At 42.8% G+C, this 13405-nt stretch overlaps 1 protein-coding gene across 1 annotated transcript in view; it reads right to left on the bottom strand.

Moving 5' to 3' along the window:
- Nucleotides 1-13405, bottom strand: part of LOC122816787 (dynein axonemal heavy chain 8-like) — a 9517065-nt gene that overhangs the window by 5414094 nt on the left and 4089566 nt on the right. The window contains 1 exon segment of the mRNA XM_044089814.1: nucleotides 6254-6380. Within this exon segment, the coding sequence (XP_043945749.1) occupies nucleotides 6254-6380 (127 nt within the window).

Genomic DNA, 13405 nt, shown 5'->3' with positions numbered 1-13405 from the left:
GGAAAGATAACAAGGGTCAGCAAATGGGGTTTGACTATTTTTACAGACTGCCTCTGTCCATAAGGGACATGATCACCATTCCAGCAAAGAATTTGCGATTTCCCATCCATTGGTCCAGATTGCACTTGAAGATAGTCAGGGAAGGGCTCTGCTTCATGTGAACAGGAAGTCTACTCCAGAGGAGGAGAAATCTCTGGGACACATCTGTCACTCTAGTGTGATCTATTCATTCCAAAGATCAGATTTAGATATCTGGAGCGGGTAACCTTCGTACAGTTAGTTTTGTGAATATGCAACATTTTCATCAGGGCTAGGTCAGAGACTGCCTTGTAGGTCAGGCAAAAATCACATCTCAGTAATCAACAGAAAACTGAATACAGTGATAAGTTAATTTAATTGGTCCACATATGACATGTTGGTTATACCTTTTATTTTTTGGTGAGAAACCTCTGAGGGCTGTCCAACTGTTGCAGTTGCTTGACAAGGTACATGCCAAAGGCTGCACTGTACTCAGTTATTGGTCTGATGAGGGCCAGATACAGTGGTACTATGATATCCTTAGATCTGGATGCCATGCTCTTACTTATAAGCTGAGCCACATAGAATGATTTCCTCACCACAGTGGACACATGGTGGTCAAAGTTCAGTTTAGTGTCTATCTGACTACCCAGATCTCTCACCATTGGGTCCACTGTTAAGGAGGTGCTATCAATGTTGTAATTTGCAGGGGTGCAAACCAAAACTACACTCAAATCAACAGGGATATGAGAATAAAACCAAACACTATTGCTTCAACACATAAGCCAAAATGCTTTTGCTTACTGCTTCATCAGGTGAAAAAAAAATTTAAGGCCATAACATCCATTTATAAGGTATACAGACAACCCTCTCCTCTTACCTCTAGACACAAACACTTGTGAGAGATGCAAATACACAGCCAGACTGGAGGCTAAGCGTTCTCAACCCATGACTGTAACAGACAGTCAAGAGGATAAGGGATACACTTGCATCACACCACCTGTCACACATGAATCTACAAAACAAGCACCGGCAAAACATACGCATAAATACACAAAAACATATTCGGAGGCACTAGGTACCAATCTGAAAAAGAAACAGTGCCCTCCAAAGCAGACAAGAAAGCAACCTGCACCCCCAAACACAAGCCAGAAAACACATAATTCATCTCAGCAGTGTGCCTCACAACAGCCCTTAAGGCAAAACACCATATCTAACACGCTAGTAATAGGAGACTCTATAGTAAGGACACGGATGTTCCACTTACCAGGCTGAACAAGGAGAAGGTTACTGTCAGCTGCCTGTCGGGTGCTCGGATCCGCCACATAACACAGGCACTTAGGTCACTCCAGAGCAAGTACAAGTATGACGCTGTCATTGTACATGTTGGTGTGAATGATCTAAGACATACCTCCCTGGACTACATGAAAAGAGACATTGAGAAGCTCTCTGATCATGTAGTCCAAGCTGGTATGACCCTGACCTTGAGTAGCATACTACCTTCACCTAGAGTGATACTACAGTACAAAGACAAAATGATCAATTTCAACAATTGGCTAAGCTTCTGGTGTCATTCTAAGGGGATCCAGTGTCTGTTTGCCTGGGATGACATGATAGACAAGCCTCGCTGTTTTGCCAGAGATGGGCTGCACCTGTCACCCCTAGGTTTTCGAATACTGGCCAAGGCTCTTGCTGTCCCCATAGTGCCTTTTTTAGGCAAGGCTCAAAGGACAAACCAACCACCGTAACCAGCACAGATAACCAAAAACTAAGGGTAATGCTCCTCAACGCCAGAAGTCTCAACCTCAAAATGCACACACTTAAGGCTTTCCTCAGCATGGAGAAAATCGATGTTTGTGCAGTGACGGAAACCTGGTTCAAGGCTCAAGAGAGCACCCCAGCACTGCCAGGTTGCAATTCATATCATACCTTCCGGTCTCAGTTACCGGATCGCAGTACAAAGGGCAGAGGTGTATCCACATTCATCAAGGATACCCATATCTCCAGGTTAGTAGCACAGCATGATGCCCCAGAGATCATCCATGCACAACTATCAGCAGGCAAAACCACATTTCAAGTCGTAGCCAGTTATAGATCACCCACCATGTCCCAAGATGCTCACTCTGCATTCCTTGAGACACTGGAAAATATAAAGGTCCTACCCAACACCATAATCTTGGGTGATTTCAACTACCCTGGTACAGACTAGGCGAACTACCAGTGTTCCAACTCCTATGCTCAGCGATTCATAGAATTTATAAATTCAAATGCCCTTAAACAACCAGTATGTTCCCCCACTAGAGAGGACAACATATTGGATTTAATCATCACAAATATGGGCGCCCATTGTACCACACCCGTTATCACTCCCTCCTTGGTCAGATCCGACCACAAACTGATAACCCTGGACATCCTCACCCCTCCACCTCCCCCAGTCAAAGAAACCATAGTCAAAAACCTTTCCAAAGCAAACTTCAAACTACTTGCATCCAAAGTGGAAAGCTTCACTATTCCCTTGCAGAAGGATAATGATATCCAGGATGCGGAATCCTACACCAAGGCACTCTATATGCATCTTCAGGATTGCATGGACAGTGCTATCCCAAATAAAACCAAGACTCCTTCCTCAAGCAAGAAGAAACCAGTCTGGTGGACCCCGGCCATAAGCAAACTTTACAATAAAAGGAGGAGACTTATACAAAAAAAGGCCAAATCTCAAGTAGAAAAATCATCCTTGATCAGCATTAGTAAGAAATTGAGGGCCCTCATCAAGTCAACTAGAGCTAATTTTGAAACGAAAGTTGCCAAGGATAACCATAAGGCCTTCTATGGCTACGTCAAAAACCTAAATGGCAACGCTCAGGTCTGTTCTGAGCTAGTACAAAATGGAACAAAATACACTGACCCTTCTGACATTGCCAACATCTTGGCTGACAGGTTCAGTGCAAATTTCTCCCCCCCTCACCACCTACAGGGCCTATTACCATTCCAGGGGATTGTGTAAGTCCAATTATTACTGATGCATTGGTTAACAAGGCTCTATCTAAAGCTAAAAACACTGCCTCCATGGGACCAGATGGTGCCCCAGGCTGTGTCATACTCGAGCTCCAATAGGAATTAACCCCGCATCTTAATACCCTGTTCAGTCTCAGCCTCTCCACAGGATATGTGCCCATAGAATGGCGCACGGCAACGGTGGTCCCGCTACACAAGGGTGGGGCCACAACTGACCCTGGGAACTACCGACCAATAAGCCTGACCAGTCTGATCTGTAAGGCTATGGAGCGAATCATTATGGAACTCATAAATGGAGAGATTGGGAACCTCCAGTCACTGAACCCCACACAGTTCGGCTTCGTCAAGGGCAGATCATGCCTCCTGAACCTGGTGGATTTCTTTGAGACAGTTACTCAGGCTATAGATAAGGGAAAGGAGGTACACACGGCTTACCTTGACCTTGCTAAAGCATTTGATACCATTCCCCATTCAGGTATTATTGATAAGCTCACCAGCCTGGGCATAAACCCTTACGTCACAAGATGAATCGCAAACTGGCTCTCGGACAGATCCCATAAAGTAAGAGTAGCGGGATCTATGTCCGAATCCAGACCAGTAACGAGTGGTGTGCCTCAGGGCTCTATCCTGGGGCCCCTCCTGTTTGGCATATACTTCTCAGAAGTACAGGCAAGCACGGAAGGGCAGTGGCTGACTAAGTTTGCGGACAACTGCAAACTGGGTGCTATAACAGAGTCTCCGGCCGACATGGAGATCCTCCAGAAGGTCCTAAATGAGACTGATGCATGGTGTCAAAGCCATGGTCTCAAGCTAAATGCAAAAAAATGCGTAGTAATCCCCTTTGAAAAAACAGAGTACTCACAAACTACAACATAGGAGGTAATCCCCTGAAATCTGAAGAAGAAATAAGGGATCTAGGGACCCAAGTAGATAGTCAGCTTTCCATTGATAACCATGTTGCCAAAGTGGTTAGAAAATCCTTCTATGTGACCCATCTGATCATGAAAGGGTTCGCATCAAGATTTAAAGATTTAATGGTGCCCCTCTACTCTTCCCTCATCAGACCCATTATTGAGTACAATGCACCAATTGGAATGGACCTGGCTAGACATCTCCAGCAGCTGGAGAGACCACAGAGGTACCTAACCAAGAGGATTACTGGCCTCAAACAGTTGCCCTATGCAGCACGATTGAAAAAGCTAAGACTGTTCTCTGTTGCATACCGCTTTCTCAGAGGCGATCTCTGTCTAACGTACAGAGCCATGTCCAACCCAGAATTGTTGAACATGCTCCATCTTAGCAAAACCAAATCTACTCGAGCTACACGCTCTAGGGATATAAACCTCAACACAACAATGAATAGAACATGCTGGACGGATAGATTCCCTTCGCAGAGACTTCCCTTACTATGGAACAGGGTCCCGATCTACATAAGACAGAGCCCCTCAGTATCATTCTTCAAGAGGAACCTTGATGAGTGGCTGGACAACAGAAAGTTCACACCAGGGATCACACTAACAGCACTATCAGATAGGGGCCAGGGGTACTAGCTGCTAGTACAAGGGTCTAGGGAACTACTAAAGGGGTGGTGAATACCACACAACATGGCTGGGCTAATATATGCCTTCGGGCAGATAGCCCAGTACCAACCTATGAACCTAAAAGAATCTCGTATCTTATAAAAAACATTCATTGGTCAGCCAATCAAGAACAGTTAAGAAGAGTTAAAAAAAAAGACTATCTTTTTTCAAAACGGGTTTTAAAGAATTTTGTTCATCTAAACTTGGAGAAATATCACCAAGTAAACTGATCCATTTGTATTGCGTTCTCTGTTTTTAAATTAGTATCAACACCTTTGATGTCTGGTGTGACTAGTTCAATTACAATAAATTAAAAAATATGTGTAAAATTGTTGTTACAAATATGACCATAAAGTGCATTTGTCTCAATGTCTCTCCTAATTTCTGATAAGTGATTAGCAATGCATTCTTTTATTTTTTTATCTGTCTTAATTTCATGAAAAGAAATGCATGCTTGTCAATGAGCTATGTATATTAAATGATTCAAATCACAATCAGCATAGCATTTAATACTAAACATGTTTTTAGATATTGGGTGTTTGAAAAAGCTATTTCTCCAGATGTGCCTACAAGAGTTACATTTGTGGCAAGGAAATGTACTTGCTCTTGAACTACGTCTTAAATTTCTAGGTTCATTCTGTTCCTTATAGGTTCATAGATTATAGGTTCATAGATTAGTACTAAGCTAACTGCCCTTGCGAGCCATTTTAAGCTTAGCCAATTATCCCTTGTGAGACTCAAACCATGCACCTTGTGTTTGTAAGACAGACACTTTAACCATTAGGCCACCCTCCCAACCCAATTGCAGAGTTCTAATTTCCCCCTACTGAAAGGGGTGGCACAGAGCTTGGGTTGACTTTCTGTCTTTGGCATCATGTGGTTGTGGTCTGTCATCTAAAGGTAACTGTATAATTTCTCTAATTAGTAATATTTTTTTTGGGGGGGGTGCAAAAATCCATGTAAAAGTAGACATTTCTTTTGCCCATAATGCAGCCATGGTCAGTAGAATAAAACACTCAATATAGGAATTCATAAAAATAAAATAATTCCTTTTAGTACTCAAAAGTAAAGAATGACTCACATTTTCAACACAGATAACCTGTAACCTAACAGGGCAAAGACTGCAAAACATTTAAATGGTAACAAAAATAGCACATGAAAAAAAAAAAAAGAAAAACTAAAAAAATGAGAAATCAAACAGTAGATACAATTTTCAACTAAATGCAAGAAAGAAAAAAGACAGTCAAGTGGAACAACAGTCATGGAAGCAAGACTCAAACCAGAATACAGAGCAAACAGAAATAGTTCTATAAGGGAAATGATGAGCAAAGGCAGCAGCAAAACCGCCTCTACTGGGAAAAGGAGAACAGGTCTTGAAGGTGAAGGTAGGATCATGGTTCAAAGCTCTCATTACCTGCAAGGGAGCAACCATTCACTAGCCTTCCACATAGTTTTATCTACTTCCGTAAAGCTATTAAAATGCAGAATACTGTGCTTAATGTAATAAAACAGTGAAAGCTGACAGTTCACATTTAAGGTGCTCAATGTTAACAGTTTCAACTAAAATAGTTTTATTCCATTCACACAACAATAAATCAACTTGGGGTAAAACTTTACTGGTAGTCATAAAACTGTCCTACCTGTATGAATTTCAATGCAACCAACAAGGACTGTGAACTTTATTTCTTCAATTTCTTCTTCAAATTTCACAAAATTAAGAATTTCTGACCTTATTTCAGTCAAGCAAGGGCTACCAGACATGAATTGCTGCAGGAAAAAGAACAAAGTACTAAAGTAAACTACATTCACATTTAAAGTGCACAACAAAGTGAATATTTTTATTTATTAACTGTTTGTATTCACTAAGACAGGTTGCTAGGCAGAGACCTACAAATAAAACACATATGTAGAAAAAAAAATACTTCATGCACAGGCATGTGTGGCACCAGATTCTCCAAGTTATTTTAAATCAAGGAGAAAATTAAGTAAAAGGAAAAAGAAAAAGAAGTTATGTCTTAACATAACGTTCCATCTGTATTGTTGATCCCCATTCAGTCATTACGTGTGGGTATCGGAACCGAGCCGGCCATCTTCCAAGCTCGCGTCACCTACAAACTCTCGATCTAAAAACTCTTACCCAGAATTACCCTCTCCCTGTTACCTCAGATTGAGTTTGCAAGTCAAAAGAAGGTCGAGACTACCTCTGATCAAATGACCTAATAGAACCGGATGGTGAGATCCACTAGAACAGCAAAAAAGTACCTCCTGCACAGGCGCAACTGCACGGCATCAAGGGAAACTAAACTGAAAAAATAGAAAAAAAGCCAGCAGACTGGATCCTGATCAATAAATCCATTTATTGGGACAGCAAAGGAAAAACAGACCAGTTTCGGCTGGTCAATACTACACAACCTTCTTCAGTGTAAAACATCTTAACCAAATGCTGTCATTGATATATCAAACAAAAGTATGTGATTGGTTCAACCTAAAACTGCTCATTTAGCCCCGGTGGAAATAAACCACCTAACTTAATAATCCATTTCTTCTCTTTGGAACTTAATAGAGAATGCCAACCTGTTTTTTTTTTTTTCCTTTAATGATGTCAATTATTGTAAATGAAAAGTTTGCAGTTGGATGTATTACATGGTGTTTGTATAGAGCATTATGAACTCTACCCTTCTTGATGTTGCTAATGTGTTCTGAAATCCTAAGTCTAAGTGGCCTAGAGGTTTGTCCTACATAAAATGACCCACATGTGCATGTTGCCAAATAAATAACCCAATCTGAGCTGCAATTGGCAAAAAACCTAATATCATACATTACAGGAGAATTTTTACTAGAAAATTGTTTTGTTTTGCTTACTTTATTGCAATTAACACAAAGGCCACAAGGATAGCAGCCAACTGGAATAGTTCCTGTAAGTGTGGTTTGTATGGGTTCTGAAGAGCCAGACTCATGTGGATGCTTGTTATGATTGAAACAGCTGCTTAGATTTCTACCTTTTCTAAAGGAGAAAAGGCATTTATTGGGAATGATGTTAGATATTTCATGGTCATATTGCAAAATATTCCAATGCCTATGTACACTCTGTATAAGATTATCCGAATTCCTACCAAAGGTGGTGGTGAACCTAATCGGTTGTGAAACCCTGTTGTCATGCTCCCTGTAAGATAATAACTCATTTCTTTTGAGTTTATTGACCTTGTTACTGGCATCAAAAACATGGCCCATTTTGTAGCCCCTACATCTAAATCTGTTTATAAGGTCCCTACTTTGCTCCTGGTATGAAGACTCATCAGAGCATATCCTTTTCATTCTAATAAATTGTGACTTAGGTATGTTCTTAGCAATATGTGGTGGAAAGTTGAGGCATGAAGAATAGTATTATATTCAGGATGTTTCCTGAACACCTTGGTGCCTAAAGTATTATCTGATAGTCTGGTGACCAACACATCCAAGAAAGTAATGGTATTAACATCTTGATGTAGTGTAAAATTAAAACCCCATCTGTTGTTGTTCAAATAGGCCAGAAAGTCAAACAATTCCTCAAGTCCCCCTCTCCATACCAACCAACAGTCGTCAAGGTGACGTCTCCAAATATCCAGTTGATTCAAATAGATATTATTATGGCTATTGTACATAAGATCCTGTTCAACATAAGCCATGAATAAATCGGCATAGATGGGGGCAAATGAAGACCCCATCGCTGTACCCTTGGTCTGCCAATAGCAAGTCTCTTGATAAAAAAAGACATTATTTGTTAACACATGAGCCACCATATCAAGCAAGAATTTATTATATTCAGCTTGGTATAAACCTGATACATTTAACCAATAGGCCAATGCCTCCAGGCCACCAGAATGAGGAATGTTGGTGTAGAGGGCACTAACATCAAGGGTACACATACGCCAGTCAGGTTCAAGTTGTATCTCAGATATAATTTGTAGAAAATTGGTAGTATCACGTAAACGTGAACGTATAAAGGATAACAGAGGTTTAATTTGCTTAGTAAGATAAAGGGATTATTTGGCAACATGCACATGTGAGTCATTTTATGTAGGACAAACCTCTAGGCCACTTAGACTTAGGATTTCGGAACACATTAGCAACATCAAGAAGGGTAGAGTTCATAATGCTCTATGCAAACACCATGTAATACATCCAACTGCAAACTTTTCATTTACAATAATTGACATCATTAAAGGCAAAAAACAAAACAAAACAGGTTGGCATTCTCTATTAAGTTCCAAAGAGAAGAAATGGATTATTAAGTTAGGTGGTTTATTTCCACCGGGGCTAAATGAGCAGTTTTAGGTTGAACCAATCACGTACTTTTGTTTGATATATGAATGACAGCATTTGGTTAAGATGTTTTACACTGAAGAAGGTTGTGTAGTATTGACCAGCCGAAACCGGTCTGTTTTTCCTTTGCTGTTCCAATAAATGGATTTATTGCTCAGGATCCAGTCTGCTGGCTTTTTTTCTATTTTTTGAGATCCACTAGAAGCCACAGGAGGGGGAAGGAGGGACGGTCGTAATGAGTGAACGAGAATCAACAGTACAGATGGAACGTTATGGCAAGACATAACTTCTTTATATGATATTGTTAATCCTCATTCATTCCTTACGTGTGGGACAGAGTCCCCAGCTACCTTTATTCCTGGGAGGCTCTCATGGAAGGACATTCCTGAGCACCATAGAACCAAAAGATGCTCTTCCCCTGGAGGCCAAATCCAATTTGTAATGATTGATGAAGTTATGAGGGGTAGCCCAAGTTGCAGCTGCACAAATGTCATGTAAAGAAGCTCTGGCATGGAAAGCAGCAGAAGTTGCCACCAACCTTGTAGAATGAGCCTTTATGGTAGTAGGTAATGGAATATTATGTTGTCTATAAATGAAGATCACACAGTCTTTCAAACATTTAGCCAATGTGACCTTAGCAACAGCACATCCTAATCTAGGTCCAGAATAGGCCAAAAATAACTGGTCTGATTTACGTGAGGCCTTAATCCTGTTCAAGTAAAAGCGAAGTTGCCTGTGAATATCTAGGGCATGTACGCAATACTCTCCTTTCTTTGAATGATTGGGGAAGAAAACTGGCAATTTAACGGTTTGATTAATGGACATTTCAGAGATAACTTTTGGCAGAAAGGAAAGATTAGTCCTCAGTGCCACTCTATCTCTATGAAAAACTAAATATGGACTCTTGAAGCATAAGGCTTGAAGCTCAGAGATACGTCTGGCAGAAGTAATGGCGACCAAAAACAAGGTTCTCCATGACAAATATTTGAGGTCGCAAGAAGAAGTTGGTTCGAAAGATGGCATTGTCAAAGCTTGTAGGACTAATGACAGGTCCCATGGTTGAGTAGGTTCTCTAAAAGGGGGTTTTAGATGATTCACGCCTTTTATGAAAGTCTTGCATAATTTGTGTGACATAAGAGAGGAGTCTTGGACACCATCATGGAAATTAGATATTGCAGCCAAATGAACTCTAATGGTAGAGGCAGATAGACTGGATTGAAATAGGGTGGCTAGATACTCCAGTACTATCAACACTGGTGCTGAAAAAGGATCTACCTGTTTTTCTTTCAGCTAAAAAGTAAATCTTTTCCACTTGCTGAGATATGTAATTCTGGTGGAAGACTTATGAGATGCAATAAGAATGTCACGTACTGGCAAAGAAAGATCATTCTGCCTGGCAAGCAAGGGAATTGGAGGAGCCAAGCTGTGAGCTTCAGGCTGTTCAAGTTGGGGTGAATCAGATTCTGTGGATGGGAGATCAATCCTGGGGTTAGATGGAGAATCCACGGTTGATTTAGCAGGTGAGGCGAAAGGAAGGGGAACCAAATCTGACAAGGCCAATATGGTGCTATGAGGATTACTTTGCTCTTCAACCAGCGGGCTTTCTTCATAAACTTGGGAATGAGGGGGAGAGGTGGAAATGCATAAAGTAGACCCGAGGGCCATTCATGGACTAAAGCATCCCTGGGTGGCTGTCCCAGAGGGGGAATCAGGGCAAAATAGTTGCTGCACTTGTAGATGGTCGGGGACGCAAAGAGATCACAGCAAGGAAGACCCCAGTGGTTGAAAATCTCCGCCGCTATTAAGGGATTCAGGGACCACTCATTTAGTTGTAGTATACACCTGCTGAGTCTGTCTGCTATCATGTTGGAACTCCCGGGAATGTGCGTTGCTAGAAGAAAATGGTCAGTAGCCATCGCCCCAATGCCATATCCTCATGGCCTCTCGACAGAGCGGGTAAGACTTGGTTCTGCCCTGTTTGTTGATGTACCAGACCACCGCCATGTTGTCTGACTGTATCGCAATAGTCCCAGACGGTAGCAGGGGATGGAATGCTTGCAACGCCAGAAGCACCACCCTCAGCTCTAGAACATTTATATTCAGATGGGCCTCCATTTCGGACCCAGTACCTTGGACTGTCAGTCCCTGACATAGCCCCCCCACCCCATCAGGGAGGCGTCCATGGTCACTGTAGCCTTGGGCTGTTGGGGGGAGAAGGGGCGGGACCATTGTGATGGGTTGTGGGCCATCCACCAATTTAAATCCTGTTTGCACCTGTGAGTTACCTGAATCTTGGCTGAAAGAGGGTACTGAAAGGGATAGCATTGGGTGAGCAGTAGCCATTGTAGAAGCGTCATTTGAAACCTGGCCAGGGAGACAATGGTGATGGAAGCTGCTATGGAACCCAACAATTGTAGAATAGAGTGAGCTGTGGATTTCTCCCTTGAAAGGATTGAGATCAGTTGTTGCTTTATCCTTAGAATGTTGTGCTCTGGAATGGATGCTCTGCAATTCTTTGTATTCAAGATGACCCCTATGAATTCTGTGGACTGAGATGTGGTGAGATTGGATTTTTGCCTGTTTATGGTTATGCCTAGCCTTTCTGCAGAGAGGAGATAGTATGCCAGGGCTTCTTCCAACAGATGGCTGGTGGGGGTGGAGATGAGCCAGTTGTCTAGATATGGAACACCTGGAATCCTTGTAGTCGCAAGTGAACTGTGATGACTGCCATGCACTTTGTGAACACTCTGGGGGCTGTAGAGAGTCCGAAGGGCAGTACTCTGAACTGCTAATGACTGGCTCCCGCACGGAAGAAAAGGAATCTTCTTGATGGCCTGTCCACTTTTATGTGGTAGTACGCATCTTGAAGATCTATCGAGCGCATCCAATCATCTTTTTCCAAAAGCGTAAGGATAGACTGTATTGTGACCATCCGGAATTTTTGTACTCTTACAAACTTGTTCAATACACTTTTCTTCTTCTTCTTCTTCTTTCGGCTTTTCCCAGTTAGAGGATGCCACAGTGGATCACCTGTCCGCTCATGATTGGCAGTGGAGTTTTACAGTGTCGAGTTGCCAGCCCGGCGCCCAGCCTTCCACAGAAGGCGCACACATGCACACACTCACACCTAGGGCCAATTTAGAGTGTCCAATCCACCTACAGCATGTCTTTGGGATGTGGGAGGAAACCAGAGCACCTGGAGGAAACCCACGCGACCACAGGGAGCATGCAGACTCCACACAGAAGGCACCCCAGCTGAGGATCGGAACTTGTTCAATACACTGAGATCCAAAATTGGTCTCCAGTCCCCGGTTTTCTTTGGCACCAAAAATAGTCTTGAGTAGAATCCGGATTCTATCTGGTCTGGAGGGACTATTTGGATGACTCTTTTTCTTAGCAGCTTTGATATCTCTAATGCGGCTTCTTCCCTTTGACTGGGTGGAATGTCGAGTAAGTTTGTTGGGGGAGAGGGACAAAGATCGAAGGGAATATGATAACCTCTGGTTACTATCCTTTGTACCCAAGAATCGGTAGTGATGGTTAGCCAGGCAGAAGGATACAAAGAGAAACGACCCCCAACCACTTCCAGAGGAAAGCAGTTGGGCTGCTCTTCAGGAGTGCTGGTAGGATTGGCCAGGGAAAGGGTCCCTGGAACCTTGGTTACGTGGACCCCCTCTGCCCCAAAAAGGGCATCTTCCCTGTGAGTTTCCCCCTCTGCCTCTAGTGGAGAACTCAGCCTGTGTGTCACGGAAAGGACCCTGAGACTTTCTGCACCATATCATCCCACTCCTCTGGTTTCTGGAGAAAGCCCATTGAGGGGAAGAATAACGGACACCCACGTCAGAAAGGGTCTTACCATCCTGTTCACATCTTGCCAGTGTGCTTTTAACCCTGGGTCCAAAAATGAAGAGGCTTCAATGGGAGCATTGAGAAAGGAAGCCTGGAAGGGTTCTGCGAAATTACACAAGCGTATTCAGGCGTGCTATCTCAGAACAATGCCTGAACTTGCCGCTCTAGCTGCTCCTTCTGATCCGTGAGATATCAGACGCATGGAGGAGTTAGATATCGATTTAATGGTGGCTAGCTGAGAGGCCACTTTGTCATGGACCTCATCAGAGACAGCAGCAGCAGCCAAAGTTTCAGAGAGCTCAGAAATTAAATCTCTTTGAAGCCTGGTAAAGTAAGCCATATAGTTCAGAGACCTGATTTCAAAGGTCACTGATGCAAAAGTACGCTTCCCTATTCTGTCCAGAGCCCAGGACTCTTTGTTGGGTGGATGGACAGTCTGGCTTTTTTCTTCCACCAGGTCCTTTTTAGTTGCGACCGCCACCACCAAAGCATCTACAGGAAGACCTTTGGACCAAGGGGGGGGGGGGTCAGTAACAGGAGGGGACAAATTTTATCTGGCCTCTGGCGAATGGCCTCAACGGTGTCAGGAGCCTTCCATGCATGCTGCACGATGAGCCGGACCAGTTTGCTGGCAGGTGGAG

Source organism: Protopterus annectens, chromosome 1.part1 (genome assembly GCF_019279795.1).
Source record: "Protopterus annectens isolate FY-2018-M chromosome 1.part1, PAN1.0, whole genome shotgun sequence".
NCBI lineage: Eukaryota > Metazoa > Chordata > Ceratodontiformes > Protopteridae > Protopterus > Protopterus annectens.
The sequence above is the reverse complement of the archived record's forward strand: the minus strand, read 5'-3'. Positions and strand labels throughout refer to the sequence as shown.